The sequence below is a fragment of the Entelurus aequoreus genome, linkage group LG20, assembly GCF_033978785.1.
Source record: "Entelurus aequoreus isolate RoL-2023_Sb linkage group LG20, RoL_Eaeq_v1.1, whole genome shotgun sequence".
Classification (NCBI taxonomy): domain Eukaryota; kingdom Metazoa; phylum Chordata; class Actinopteri; order Syngnathiformes; family Syngnathidae; genus Entelurus; species Entelurus aequoreus.
The window spans coordinates 47,852,317-47,868,068 of NC_084750.1; the positions used below are offsets into that span (position 1 = coordinate 47,852,317).

At 39.4% G+C, this 15,752-nt stretch overlaps 2 protein-coding genes across 4 annotated transcripts in view; one reads left to right on the top strand and one right to left on the bottom strand.

Annotated features, from left to right (window-relative positions):
* LOC133636327 (zinc finger protein 37-like) overlaps positions 1–15,752 on the top strand; it is a 497,781-nt gene that overhangs the window by 5,944 nt on the left and 476,085 nt on the right. The gene's annotated exons all lie outside the window — the stretch shown is intronic.
* Positions 244–14,791, bottom strand: LOC133636348 (uncharacterized). Of its 3 annotated transcripts, XR_009822224.1 has the most exons (5): positions 14,331–14,791; positions 7,122–7,388; positions 6,031–6,285; positions 1,740–2,355; positions 244–1,655 (listed from the first exon to the last, which is right to left on the bottom strand). XR_009822224.1 is itself a non-coding variant. In XM_062030320.1 (4 exons), the coding sequence occupies exons 1-4, from the start codon at positions 14,452–14,454 to the stop codon at positions 2,240–2,242; spliced, it is 732 nt and encodes a 243-aa protein (XP_061886304.1). In that variant the 5' UTR covers positions 14,455–14,791; the 3' UTR covers positions 246–2,239. The 3 variants fall into 3 exon arrangements, 2 of the variants coding, with proteins under 2 accessions (XP_061886304.1, XP_061886302.1); XM_062030320.1 differs by having other exon boundaries at positions 246–2,355; positions 6,061–6,285; XM_062030318.1 differs by having other exon boundaries at positions 246–2,355.

Genomic DNA, 15,752 nt, shown 5'->3' on the forward strand with positions numbered 1-15,752 from the left:
GTCAGGCAGGATTTCTTGGTTGTTTTGTTATTTCTTGTTTTATCCTTTTGTATTTATTTATTACATTTTCGTATTTTAGGTGATATATTCTGCACTTCTTTTAAAGAGAGACATCAATTTATATTCCAAAATAATGTTAGGACAAATAAATGATGACACAGTATCAGTATCAGTCTATGTTAAGCATTTTATGTAGCATTCCCATTTTACACTTTTTACTGAACTCTTGTGAAATATCCACTGTCATGTTACTCTTTATAGTTCATTAATTAGTCAATTAATAAAATATTTACTGAGTCCTACTGCTGTTTCACTTTTATTGTGGTGTCATTTTTCTACCTGTTAAGAGAAGTATTTGATGTTAAATATATATATAATCCTCCATATTGGCAGCCATAGTCATTCATTTATTCAGCAGAGCATTAAAACTTGGATCTGACAAAAAGTAAACACAAATGCTGTCTTCCTCGCTGATAAAACATGATAGCAACATGCATCTGCTAGCTCATGATCGCCCCCACTTCTCAGTGTGGCGAGTTGGAGTACTACATGAAGCACTCTAATACAGAACTTAAATCTGTATTTTTAGTCTTATTATCAAGGAATATTGAGGTCACACTTATATTAAAACATTAATGCTAAGGTTTCATCCAGTATTGGGCCGGTGATGATGATGATGATGATGAAGATGTACATGTGCAAGTGAACAATTGGATCCACAAGGGACAACAACCCTTTCCACAGACTACACACACATCAGAAACATAAATGTTAGAAGCCTACAACAATATATGTGAAGAAGACTTTAGTATTAAAAGTGAAGATGTGAGGTGAAATAAGTAGAAATGCAGCAATAAAAACAAGCAACTCCACTCACGATGGCTCTAAAGTTCAGTGATGTGTTGCTAACTTCAGCATTTTTCTTCTTTGTTGATGTTTTGCAGTAGTTAACATCCATGATGTAACAATGCTGCTAATCTACCAGAGTCCACATTGTGTGAACCATTTTATTCATTCATACTTTTAATTGGATAATAACATCAATAAAATGCAATGGGAAAAATGTGTGAAAAAAAACAAATTAAAAAAATAAAATGTCCTCTCTTTCACAATGAGAAAATAGAATAAAAAAGTAGCTACATATATAATATTACATACATGCACACAACTTAAAAAGTAAGTACAGGACAACATATAAGACTAGAAGATGAGAAGCACTACATACAACATCAAATATACATTCTTATTAAACATGCTGTGTTTTTAAACTACATTTAGCACAATCACAGTTTAAGTCTTTTTAAATCCCTGCAGCTTCCATGACTGTTACACACTTGTGTTTACTCACCTGATTCTTAAACCTGAACATCTTATCACACACAGTGCAACTAAACGGTTTCTCTCCAGTGTGTATTCTCATGTGTGTGGTCATGTTGTCTTTTCTGGAGAAACTCTTCTTACAAACAGAGCAAGTAAAAGGTTTCTCACCTGTGTGTGTTCTCATGTGTAATATAATGTGTTTCTTGGTGTTGAATCTTTTAGAACAAGCTGAGCAAGGAAAGGTTTCTTTACAGTGTGTGTTCTCATGTGTGTGGTCATGCTTTGCTTTCTGGAGAAACTCTTCTTACAAACAGAGCAAGTAAAAGGTTTCTCACCTGTGTGTGTACTCATGTGTAATATAATTTCCTTCTTAGCGTTGAATCTTTTAGCACAAACTGAGCAAGCAAAAGTTTTTTCACCAGTGTGTGTTCTCATGTGTCTGGTCATGTCATTCTTAGTGTTGAATCTTTTAGCACAAGCTGAGCAAGGAAAAGGTTTATCTCCAGTGTGTGACCTCCTAATGTGTTTGGTCATGTCACCCTTCCTTAGGAAACTCTTCTCACAAACGGAGCAAGTAAAAGGTTTCTCTCCAGTATGTATTCTCGTGTGTTCTGTAAAATGACTCTTGTGTCTAAATGATTTCCCACATTGAGAGCAGTCAAAGTGTTTGTTGTTAGTGTGATGTCTCGTATCACCTTTAGAGTCATTTTGACTCTCCAAAGGTTTTTGGATGTGGTCACTGTGATCAGAAGAGTGTGACATCATGTGGTCCATGTCTGACAGTGGAGCAAAGATGCTGTCTGGTTCTGACTTTATATCTTCACAATGCTCTCCATCAGCTTCTGTGATGTGTTGACTTACAAGCTCCGCCCCTCTGTTCTCCTCACTTTGACTGTGATGAAGCTGTAAGGACTGAGCTTCATCTTAAATCATGAAGCTGCTCCTCTTTAATGTGGGAGGGGGCCTGTAGCTCCTTCTGTCCCACACTGGTGTGCCACTCCTCTTCATGACTCCCCGCTGACACCTGCTGGACATCTGCAGAACAAATGAGGTGTTACTGTATTGAAGTTTGCAGTATTCAAACTATTGACATGTGAGCTAGGCCAAATAGACAGTGATGGGCAAGCTACCTGGACAATGTAGTAAGCTAAGCTACAAGTTACTCTCAATTAAATGGAGCTAAGCTATCCTCAGACAATTGGAGCACGCTACACTACAAGCTACACTGCAAAAGTAGCTTGCCACATCAAAGCTACATTTAACAGCATTTATATATGTTGGCCCACATGTATAATATCAATGTTTATGTTGTCCATGGAAAGAAGTTAGTAAGAAGCAAAAGAAAAACAACCAACCATGGATGACAAAAGGACTGAAAAATGCTTGTCACAAAAAAAGACATTATATGGAATATTAATAACACAGACATCTATAGAGGCAGAAAATAAGTATAATAAATATAAAAACCAGCTAATTGGTATACTAGGAACATGTAAGAAGGAATACTACAGACAATTATTAAAGAAGAACAGAAACAACATGAGAGCAACATCCTAAATAGCATCATTAAAAATGCTGCTAAGAAAGATTACCCCCAGTACTTTCTACATGGAAATACAAAAAATGACAATATGAACCAAATAGTTGAACGTTTTAATGATTATTTTGTTAATATGGGAACAAATCTGGATCAAAGCTTTCCAAATGCAGATGATGGATCAGTTGAGGACTTGAGTGAGCTCATAGACAGAAATCCCAATTCCATGTTTCTTAAGAACGTGACAAAAGAAGAAATAATCCAAATTGTAAAACATTGTAAATCCAAGACCTCAAGCGACTGTCATGGAATAGATATGGTAACCATAAAAAAGGTTATAGAAGACATTTCAGAACCTCTGACATATATCAGCAACGTATCATTTCTAACCGGCAAATTCCCTGACAAAATGAAAATTGCAAAAGTCGTACCAATTTATAAGAATGGAGACATACACCAGTTTACTAACTACACACCAGTTTCATTACTTCCACCATTCTACAAAATCATGGATAAACTATTCAATAGCTGATTAGATTTATTTATCTACAAAAGTGGGACGCTGGTGGAGAACCAATATGGACTCCTAGCAAATATCTCAACATCTGGTCAACATATGTAATAACATGTGTATGTAAGATATTGAAATTAATCAAAACAATGTATGTATGTATGTATGTATATGTATATATATATATATATATATATATATATATATATATATATATATATATATATATATATATATATATATATATATAGAGAGAGAGAGAGAGAGAGAGAGAGAGAGAGAGAGAGAGAGAGAGAGAGAGAGAGATCTCGTAATAACTTGAAGTAAATAATGAAGATTGAAAACCAATTACAAAAAACTAAATCCAAAACGCTTTTCTACCTTCAAGGTACTCAAAGTGCTTTGACACTATTTCCACATTCACACACACATTCACACACTGATGGCGGGAGCTGCCATGCAAGGCGCTAACCAGCACCCATCAGGAGCAAGGGTGAAGTGTCTTGCCCAAGGACACAACGGACGTGACAAGGATGGTAGAAGGTAGGGATTGAACCAGAAACCCTCAGATTGCTGGCACGGCCACTCTCCCAATTTCACCACGCCGTCCCCCAAATAATTAATTCCCAAGACAAACAGCAGGGGGTCCATCGTCTGGCGGTGGTTTGGCTTCTAGCGGGTAAATGGTGAACAGGTATGCGGCAAAAGCGTTGCTACAAAAAGTAGCAGCACTGCTAATGTAGCATCATTTGAAAAGTCACCTGCTAGAGAATGAAGAGTGCTTGAAACTCTGCATGTCAACATCTCTGTGACATGGCCTAAACATATCCACATATATATGGTGTATGGTGACATGGACTAAACATATCCACATATATATGGTGTATGGTGACATGGACTAAACATATCCACATATATATGGTGTATGGTGACATGGACTAAACATATCCACATATATATGGTGTATCGTGACATGGACTAAACATATCCACATATATATGGTGTATCGTGACATGGACTAAACATATCCACATATATATGGTGTATGGTGACATGGACTAAACATATCCACATATATATGGTGTATCGTGACATGGCCTAAACATATCCACATATATATGGTGTATCGTGACATGGCCTAAACATATCCACATATATATGGTGTATCGTGACATGGCCTAAACATATCCACATATATATGGTGTATCGTGACATGGACTAAACATATCCACATATATATGGTGTATCGTGACATGGCCTAAACATATCCACATATATATGGTGTATCGTGACATGGCCTAAACATATCCACATATATATGGTGTATCGTGACATGGACTAAACATATCCACATATATATGGTGTATCGTGACATGGCCTAAACATATCCACATATATATGGTGTATCGTGACATGGACTAAACATATCCACATATATATGGTGTATCGTGACATGGCCTAAACATATCCACATATATATGGTGTATCGTGACATGGCCTAAACATATCCACATATATATGGTGTATCGTGACATGGACTAAACATATCCACATATATATGGTGTATCGTGACATGGCCTAAACATATCCACATATATATGGTGTATGGTGACATGGACTAAACATATCCACATATATATGGTGTATCGTGACATGGACTAAACATATCCACATATATATGGTGTATCGTGACATGGCCTAAACATATCCACATATATATGGTGTATCGTGACATGGACTAAACATATCCACATATATATGGTGTATCGTGACATGGACTAAACATATCCACATATATATGGTGTATCGTGACATGGCCTAAACATATCCACATATATATGGTGTATGGTGACATGGACTAAACATATCCACATATATATGGTGTATCGTGACATGGACTAAACATATCCACATATATATGGTGTATCGTGACATGGCCTAAACATATCCACATATATATGGTGTATCGTGACATGGCCTAAACATATCCACATATATATGGTGTATCGTGACATGGCCTAAACATATCCACATATATATGGTGTATCGTGACATGGACTAAACATATCCACATATATATGGTGTATGGTGACATGGACTAAACATATCCACATATATATGGTGTATCGTGACATGGCCTAAACATATCCACATATATATGGTGTATGGTGACATGGACTAAACATATCCACATATATATGGTGTATCGTGACATGGACTAAACATATCCACATATATATGGTGTATCGTGACATGGCCTAAACATATCCATATATATATGGTGTATGGTGACATGGACTAAACATATCCACATATATATGGTGTATCGTGACATGGACTAAACATATCCACATATATATGGTGTATCGTGACATGGCCTAAACATATCCACATATTAATAAAAGGCCATATTGCCCAGCCCTAGCTAGAATGTGATTTTTTTTTAAATATATTCACCCTCATGTCTTTTATAATGATTGTGAACGATAGAAAAATTCCCCCAAAAAGTGCAGTTCCCCTCTAAATTGCAGTGATTAGATTTAAGACTTGAAGTGTATGAGCATGAAGTGATGAAGCCTACTTGGATGAGTCTTCTAAGACAAAGTGAACAGTCCAGTTGTGATGGATTGAATGCCCTGAGAATAAAATGATATGTGCTTACTTGGACTGTGATGAAGCTGTGAGGACTCACGTGCTTTGTCTTCATGCTCTTCAGTCTTCACAGAGACAACAGTCATGACATCATCCTCCTCCTGCCCTACAACACACTCTCCCTCCTCTTCCTCTTTAAAATAAGGGGGCTGTGGATCCTCCTTGTCCCCTTTAAAATGTGAGGGCTGTGGATCCTCTAAAGTGAAACTGTCCCCCTGCAGATGAGGGAGACATTCTTCTTGGTGTCCAATCAGCTGATGGATGTCTACAGGACACAAACAAAACACATTTTAACTCCTACATGCTAAATATTAAATCGTACATGAAATATAGGGCTGTGGCTATTGAAAATGTTATTAATCAAGTGTTCTACTGGAATAGTTTACGATTAATCAAGTAACTGGATAAAACATAGTGTTGCTTGGTTAAAGACGAATTTAAGCGACTTTAAGACATTTCACTTAATAATGAACGACCAATTGGTTTGAGATGGTATGAGATCAAGATGTCATCTTTAGATCAGGCTTTGTTTTTTCCACAATCACTGCCACATTAAAAAATTAAAGTACCAATGATTGTCACACACACACTACGTGTGGCCAGATTATTCTCTGCATTTGACCCATCACCCTTGATCACCCCCCTGGGAGATAAGGGGAGCAGTGAGCAGCAGCGGTGGCCGCGCCTGGGAATAGTTTTTATGGTGATTTAACCCCCAATTCCAACCCTTGATGCTGAGTGCCAAGCGGGGAGGTAATGAGTCCCATTTTGGAAATGTTACTTTCGAGTAAAATCTTTACCGCAGATTGAACATGAAAAAGGTCTTTCTCCAGTGTGTGTTCTCATGTGTACTTTTCAAATAACTAGGATATTTAAAGGTTGTGTGACAGTGAGAACATGTGAAGTGAGTGTTGTCAGTGTGACATGTCTTATCATGTTTAGAGTGTTCATCATCAGTGTCAGGAGAGTGTGACGTTGTGTCCTCACTATCTGATAGTGGAGCTAAGATCTTGTCTGCTTGTGATCCTCCACAGTGGTCTCCATCAGCTTCTGTTGTCATGTGTTGTGTTGAGCTGCTGCTTCTCTTCTCCTCACTCTCACCTTTGACCTCATCACCTTCACTCTTCACAGGGACACCAGTCACTGGCATCTTGGTGACATCAACCTCCTCCACTCCTTCAACATGCTGACTGATGCTGTGTTCCTCCTCTTCCTCTTTAATGTGAGGGGTCAGTGGGTCCTCCTCTTCTTCCTTAACGTGAGGGGTCAGTGGATCCACCTCTTCCTCTTTAAAATGGGGGATGAGTGAGTATTCCATCCTGAAGCTCCACTGCTGTTGATCAGAGTGAAGATAATCTTCACAGACGTCTGCAAGACAAGCACACCATCTCTGCTCAGTCACACAATGCATTCAGTACTTTTACATGCACTTAGGAAAAACAAGTTATCGTATGAACTGTCTTAAAATCTCAGTGACGCACAAACACGCTGCTCTTTACAACATTATACACAGGACAATAAAAACAAACCAGGACGACAGGACTTTTTACTATGGATAGACGATATGGTTTAAAATTGATTTTGCGATATATTATTTCATATAGAATTACTAATAGAACCATTTTAAAACAGGCTGCACAGGCTCCTAATTTAGTTGCTGAAATATGCAGTAAAATATTACATCATTTCCAGTATTATTTTCTCAAAGAAAGTAACCAGATATTAACAGTAAATAAACAAGTACATTAATAATAATTGTTTCGACAAAATAATACTATTAGAAATGACACAATATGTTACTGCATATGTCAGCTGCCAAATTAGGAGCCTTTGTAACCAGTTTTGAAATTCTTCTATTATCAATCCTATACCAAATGATATATCGTGACATATATTGTTATTAAGATATAGATTTTAGGTCATATCGCCCATACCAAACATTGGTTCGCCGAGTCATTTTGTTTGGCCCACCAAATATATTTATTTTTTATATTCTTCAGATGTGTGTGTATTAAGGGTGTAACGGTACGTGTATTTGTATTGAACAGTTTCGGTACGGGGGGTTCGGTTTGGTTCGGAGGTGTACCGAACGAGTTTCCACAGGAACATATTAAGTAGCGCACCGCACGTTGTGTAAACAATGCACACCGAGGCACAACACACAGCATGCTAGCAGCGACCGGGCTACTACAACATGTAAAAGCCAGAGCTGGAAGACCCTCTTGCCTCGTTAAGATCTCCCGTTTGGGAACACTTCGGCTTCGCGGTGCGATACAACAATGGATAACATCGCTTCAACGAAGAGAAAAACGAACAAACACAGCTACCACCACGTTCAAGCAGCCTCTCCTCTGCGAGTCAGGCAGGGCTAAAGCAATAACGAATGCCGTTGGTGTTTTTATAGCAGCAGCTTTAAGACCATATTGCATTAAAAACTATATTTTGAGCCACTTCTATGGTGGAAGAACAATGAGCCCGTATATCCCCTTACTGCCAAGTTAGCCAGGCACTACCTCGCCATACCTGCTACCTCCGTGCACAGCGAAAGGGTATTTTCCCCAGCTGGTGACATTGTAACTGCAAGCAGGTCTGCTCTTTCTGCAGACAATGTGGATAAACTGATTTTTCTGGCAGAAAACATGAAGATTGAGTGAAAGTCACCAGGGTTAAAGGCTGAGGGGGGAAAAGAAAAGTTAATCTGAGGATGAGTTGACTTGAAACTGTTTAATGTTGCACTTTTTGTATGTAGAAGAAAAGTCATTTTATTTAATCTGAGCAACAACTTGAAGCAGTTTAATGTTGCACTTTATATGTAGAAAGGTTTTGTTAAGAAACCAAGTCTGAGTCTTATCTTATTTAGTTTTCATTTTATATATATATATATATATATATATATGTGTATCTGTCCAGAGTCGGGACCCGGGGTGGACCGATCGCCTGTGCATCAGTTGGGGACATCTCTGCGCTGCTGACCCGTCTCCGCTTGGGATGGTCTCCGGCTGGCCCCGCTATGGACTGGACTCTCACTATTATGTTAGATCCACTATGGACTGGACTTTCACAATATTATACTAGACCCACTCGACTTCCATTGCATCCGGTCTCCCCTAGAGGGGGGGGGGGGGGGGGGGTCACCCACATCTGCGGTCCTCTCATTCACATCGACTTCCCACTGGGTTGTGAGTTTTTCCTTGCTCTTTTGTGGGCTCTTAACCGAGGATGTTGTTGTGGCTTGTGCAGCCCTTTGAGACACTTGTGATTTAGGGCTATATAAATAAACATTGATTGATTGATATATGTTGACCACATGAACCCTGGCAATGGACCCTGTGTGTATATGTATGTTATTGTTATGCTTAGCATTCATGACTGCCTGCTGTTGCACTGATCAGCCTAGTGGTGGCTCACATCCATCACACACACAGCTATTTTAAAGCAATGTTAAAAGGATAAAGCCATTGTTTACAAATTTTGGTAAATAAATAACCAGAAAATGTATATTTTGTTGATTTCTTACCGTACCAAAAATTAACCGAACCGTGACCTCTAAACCGAGGTACGTACCGAACCTGAAATTGTTGTGTACCGTTACACCCTTAGTGTATATGTTTAAAATGTGGTACTCCTGTTCTACATCACGTGGAAGTGTCATGTCATGGGGATGGTGTGCTTTTAACTAAGGGTGTGACGATACGGTCAGCTCACCAAAGGATACTTGATATTGGCTTTAGGAGAACGAGACGATATTCTGGTGGTTAACATGATTCATACACATATGTGTACTTCATGTGTATATGAATGTACTTTCCCTTGTGTGCTTAGTTTTACTGTAACTTCATTGTGGATAATATATATAAACAACCTCAATTGTTTGTCATCTTTAATTTGAAGGACTGTTTACTTAACTGACAAATTCAAAGGAAACTGCACTTTTTTAAAATGTCGCCTACCATTCACAATCTTTATGTAAGACATATGTTTTACATTTTTATGAATTCTAATTAGTAAATAAACATGAGCAAAAATCAGCTAACATTGGAGTCAATGGGAGCTCCTCTATTAGACCCACAAAGTCCTCCAAATAACCATCCAAAAACTGCCAACAATACTCCATTTACATTTTGTGACCTGAATAATAACCAAGTATTAGCGATATTGTTATTATAAGCGCTAACATTAAGGACCTACTTTTAGCGGCGCATTGATCACAGAAGTAACTAGCTTATGTTGCTATATTGACATACTGAGCTGCTTTCTCGCCTCTAAGATGGTGAAAGCTAATTCTAGATTACAAATCATGCTTCTCACTTATATGGTGAAGGTTGTGGACATAAACTGGAGAACTTGGTGAACTTTGACATCCAACTTAGACCTGGAGATGGCAAGAAAGACACAAAAATACGCTCTTTTGCACCCATCCTTTTTTACCCTTTGTGAGGATTAATTCTTCATCTAAACGGGAAGATATGAACATCCCATCAGTCGGCATCCCAGTGAGAGCAGACATTGTATGCTTAAAATGAGCAAGATATGTAAATATGACATGTTATTAAGAATGTTACTACATTACATATATACTTAGTGTGTATTTAAAATGTTGAAGGTTTTAGGATGATATTTAGAGCACTTTATAGGCAGAATAGAGCGGCTACCAATGACTCAATTATTAGCTAACTTTTGCTAAGGTTTATTTTCTATTGAGGATGTGTAGTGGAATTTCTGCCCTTTTGTTATTTGGTTGATGTATAAAGCTGGAAGGAGAAGATTGCCAAGCATGTAGACGTGTCTGCCAAAGTCCGGAGAGAGAGAGCGAGGTAGGAATGCATTAGGGAGGACATGACATGTCAGGCAGGTCGCCCTGACATTGTCCAAGATATCTTGATTGTTCGTTATGCTGGCCCTTGACCCACCAGGGAGCGTATAAATAACCAAAGTTAGACCAAGTCTGAGCTTTCCTTTTTTTCCTGCTCAGGAAGAGACCACCGTAGTTTCTCCGGAAAAACTGTCTGTGTGCATGGCAATTCCATCCAACCTTGTACCATTTGATTATGACTAAATAAAACTCTTGTGATAAATTGTTTTTTGTTCCTGTTTAAGATTTTGACATTCTACTACAGATGCATTAACCATTGACCTGCTCAGTGGCCTTGTGGTTAGAGTGTCTGCCCTGACACTGGAAAGACGTGAGTTCCAATCCTGGCCGAGTCATACCAAAGACTATAAAAACGGGACCCATTGCCTCCTTGCTTGGCACTCAGCATCAAAGGTTGGGGGTTAAATCACCAAATGATTCCCGAGCGCGGCCTTCGCTGCCCTCACCTCCCAGGGGGTGAACTTGGGGATGGGTCAAATGCAGAGGATCATTTCACCACACCAAGTGTGTGACTACCGTTGGGACCTTAACTTTAACTTACATAGGGACTGTAAAAGATTCCAAAAAGTGCAGTTCCCCTTGAAATGAGAAAATAGAACAACAAGATATCATGTGAAGTGAATTATATTTAGATAGCGCTTTTCTCTAGTGACTCAAAGCGCTTTACATAGTGAAACCCAATACCTAAGTTACATTTAAAGCAGTGTGGGTGGCACAGGGAGCAGGTGGGTAAAGTGTCTTGCCCAAGGACACAACGGCAGTGACTAGGATGGCAGAAGCTGGGATTGAACCTGGAACCCTCAAGTTGCTGGCACGCTCACCCTACCAACCGAGCTATACCGCCCCAAGTAACAAGAACATAATATATTAATAATAAAATGCCTGATAGCAAATGTGATTAATTCATCTTAATACTGTCCTTTTTCAGGCTTTCCCTTTTAAAGGCCTACTGAAATGAAATGTTCTTATTTAAACGGGGATAGCAGATCCATTCTATGTGTCATACTTGATCATTTCGCGATATTGCCATATTTTTGCTGAAAGGATTTAGTAGAGAACATCGACGATAAAGTTTTGGTCGCTGATAAAAAAGCCTTGCCTGTACCGGAAGTAGCGTGACGTCGCAGGTTGAAAGGCTCCTCACATTTGCACATTGTTTACACCAGCAGCGAGAGCGATTCGGACCGAGAAAGCGACGATTACCCCACTAATTTGAGCCAGGATGAAAGATTTGTAGATGAGGAACGTCAGAGTGAAGGATTAGAGTGCAGTGCAGGATGTATCTTTTTTCGCTCTGACCGTAACTTAGGTACAAGCTGGCTCATTGGATTCCACACTCTCTCCTTTTTCTATTGTGGATCACGGATTTGTATTTTAAACCACCTGGGATACTATATCCTCTTGAAAATGAGAGTCGAGAACGCGAAATGGACATTCACAGTGACTTTTATCTCCACGACAATACATCGACGAAGCTCTTTAGCTACTGAGCTAACGTGATAGCATCTGTCTCAAATGCAGATAGAAGCAAAATAAATAAATCCCTGACTGGAAGGATAGACAGAAGATCAACAATACTATTAAACCATGTACATGTAACTACACGGTTAATAGATCTCAGCCTGGCAAAGCTTAACAATGCTGTTGCTAACGACGCTAAGGCTGACTTAGCAACTTAGCAACCGGACCTCACAGAGCTATGATAAAAACATTAGCGCTCCACCTACGCCAGCCAGCCCTCATCTGCCCAGCTCACCAACACCCGTGCTCACCTGCGTTCCAGCGATCGACGGCGCGACGAAGGACTTCACCCGATCATCCGTGCGGTGGCCGGTTAGCATCGGCTAGCGCGTCTGCTATCCAAGTGAGTAATCCTTGTTGTGTTGCTACAGCCAGCCGCTATACACCGATCCCACCTACAACGTTCTTCTTTGCAGCCTCCATTGTTCATTAAACAAATTGCAAAAGATTCACCAACACAGATGTCCAGAATACTGTGGAATTATGAAATGAAAACAGAGCTTTTTTGTATTGTATTCAATGGGGAAGGCATACCTCTGTTCCCCGGGCTACGTCACGTGCAATATGTCATTCTCCGAATGTTTTTTCAACCGGAAGTGTTTTCTGGAAATTTAAAATGTCACTTTATAAGTTAACCCGGCCGTATTGGCATGTGTTGCAATGTTAAGATTTCATCATTAATGTATAAACTATCACACTGCGTGGTCGCTAGTAGTGGCTTTCAGTAGGCCTTTAACTTAAAAATTGCAATTTCAAATTTCCCGGGAAATATCCGGCTGAAAACCTCTCGGTATGATGACTTTTTCGGACTTTCCCTTTTAAAGGGCAAAGTCCTCCCAGGGTCTTTTGTCCTAATGACTGTCTGGTTAAAGTGAGGAGACTATAATTTAGGAAAACTATTTATTTACAAATGGACTAGAATAAGTCACTCATTTTTAAGTTGGGATATAATTAAGATAATAAAGGATGAAGTGATTAATAAATGTTTAATATAGATTAGAATAGGCCGTGCAACTAATCATATGTCCTGAGTTCCAGTTGAAACTGGGTGCAAGTTCATGCCCACGCACATACACTCTTATCACCCACATTCTTGCCACTGTTTATGTGGCTTCTTGGCCCAGGTCTGAAGGACAACACCAGATATGAAGTCAGAGTCCAGGGAGAAAAAAGCAGCAGAAGGAACCTTCCTGGTGTTACCTGACGGCACGACCACCAAGCTGCGACACCACTACAAAGGCTCCTCCATGCTCGTACCACCTGGCTTGGTAGGCTCGTACCCGCCTACCAAGCCAAAGACTTAGGTCCAATGACGAAACAGGGCGTAGCTGCGGCTGATTGGACCGACACGCAAATACCACATTTTCAACACTCCCCGTTGTCGGTTAAAAACATAGCTATGGGCTGCACTTTGGACACACCTGCTGTAGGAGCTAGCAGCTACACAACAGCTAAGCTAAAACTGCACATTTAAGCATATCAAATAATTATAGTTGCTTAATACGTACACAAAGTCTCCAAAACAGAAGTCTGATAGAAAGTAACCAGTAACAAAGGTGTCCGCATCATTCAACTTTCTGCGCCATGAGCTTGACTTAATGAATTATTGTGGCCACTAGGTGTTGTGAAAGATCAAATTACCATTGCAAAAGCATCCGTCATAAGGTTAGTGTTTTTCTTATGTGTGTCAATATGTGTAAGCATACTTTGTGGCTTTCACCAGTAGGCTAGCTATCGCTATAAGGGTCAGTCGATATCGCTTTGGGGTCTGCAACCCTAATGCCGCCCTCCAGTGGTCCACAGAGGCTGAAAAGGCTTGTGTCTGAGTACACCTATTAATCACAATTAATCTAACACGTCATGTTCATGATGAAATATAAAGTTAGTAAACATGTGAGAGTAAGAAGTAAACAAACCTGTTCTGTGTAACACAACTTGAGGTTTCTTGAAAACAGCGTCCAGTAGTTGACGTAGTCTTTTGTTGTCTTCTTTCATCCGAGAAAGTTCCTCTTTGTACTCTGCTATCGTTCTTTCACACATTTTCACACAATCACAACACTTTACACTCACACTTGATCTTAACTAAGCGATGTGTTGATCAAATCCTCGTCTCTTTGTTAGCAGCTAACAAGCTAAGCTAACTAGCATGTTAAGCTAACTAGCGCGCTAAAACAACTAGTATGCAAAGCTAACTAGCGCGCTAAAACAAGTAGCAAGCTAAGCGGGCCTAATAATGTCCAAAGTTGAGTGAGACGAGTGGAGTTTATCCTGACACGGAGGATGAATAAAGTGTAGTTAGTAGCGAGGCTTAGAAGCGTGTGTGGAGTAAAGGAGGACTTTGCTGCAAAGCGCATATCCTCCACGCATGCGTCACTTAGGGGCGGGGCCAAAGAGTCATGGTGATGGGCAAGTCATGAACGATTCATTCTAAATGTATGTTTTCATGGTGCCCACACAAAAATCATGGCAACAAATGATATTTCCAAATATATAAACCGTATTCGACTTTTAATCAGGTATATATGAAAATAATGAAAAAGTATTGTTTTTAATGCACTTATTTTCGCTCTTTTTATCTGCCACACATGTTTTATAGTGTTTTATGCTCATAATTTATTATCTAACCACAAAGATGGACCACTATTTATAAGAACTGGCTGTTGGCTTGCCTTACACAGTCCTACAGAACATGTGATTTCCTATTCCAGCAGATACTATACTTGAAATTACAAACAACCGAACGCCTGATTGTAGAACATTGTGTCATCTAGTTATTAACAATTTTAGCAGCTTTGATTCATTATCATCCATTATACAGATGTGAATACAAATGTGAGTTGTGTGGAAGAAATGTAAGTAATATGAAGGAATAAAATAAGCTTGATCTCCTCTGTGAAATGATTGTATGTGATCATCATCATCATCAGCCGTTGTCAGTCCACTGCTGGATGAAAGCCTCAGCATGTTTGTGCCATAGTGAAGGATCTCTAGCTGCTCCCTGCCACTGCACTGTTCCCCAATATTTGTCTATTTCATCTCCCCATCTCACTCTTTGTCTTCCTCTATTTCTGCTCCCATCCATGGGTCTCCATGATGTCATTAGGGAAGTCCATCTATTATCTGTTGTCCTACTGATATGTCCAGCCCACTTCCACTTACTTCATTTGATAGTTCTCATAATGTCTTGGACTTGCGTTTGTTTTCTCACCCATTCATTTGTTTTTCTGTCTTTATATGTGATTCCGAGCATATTTCTTTCCATGTTGTGTTGTGCTGCTGCTATTTTATTTTCCATTTTATTTGACAATGCCCAGGTTTCAGCTCCATATGTCATGGTT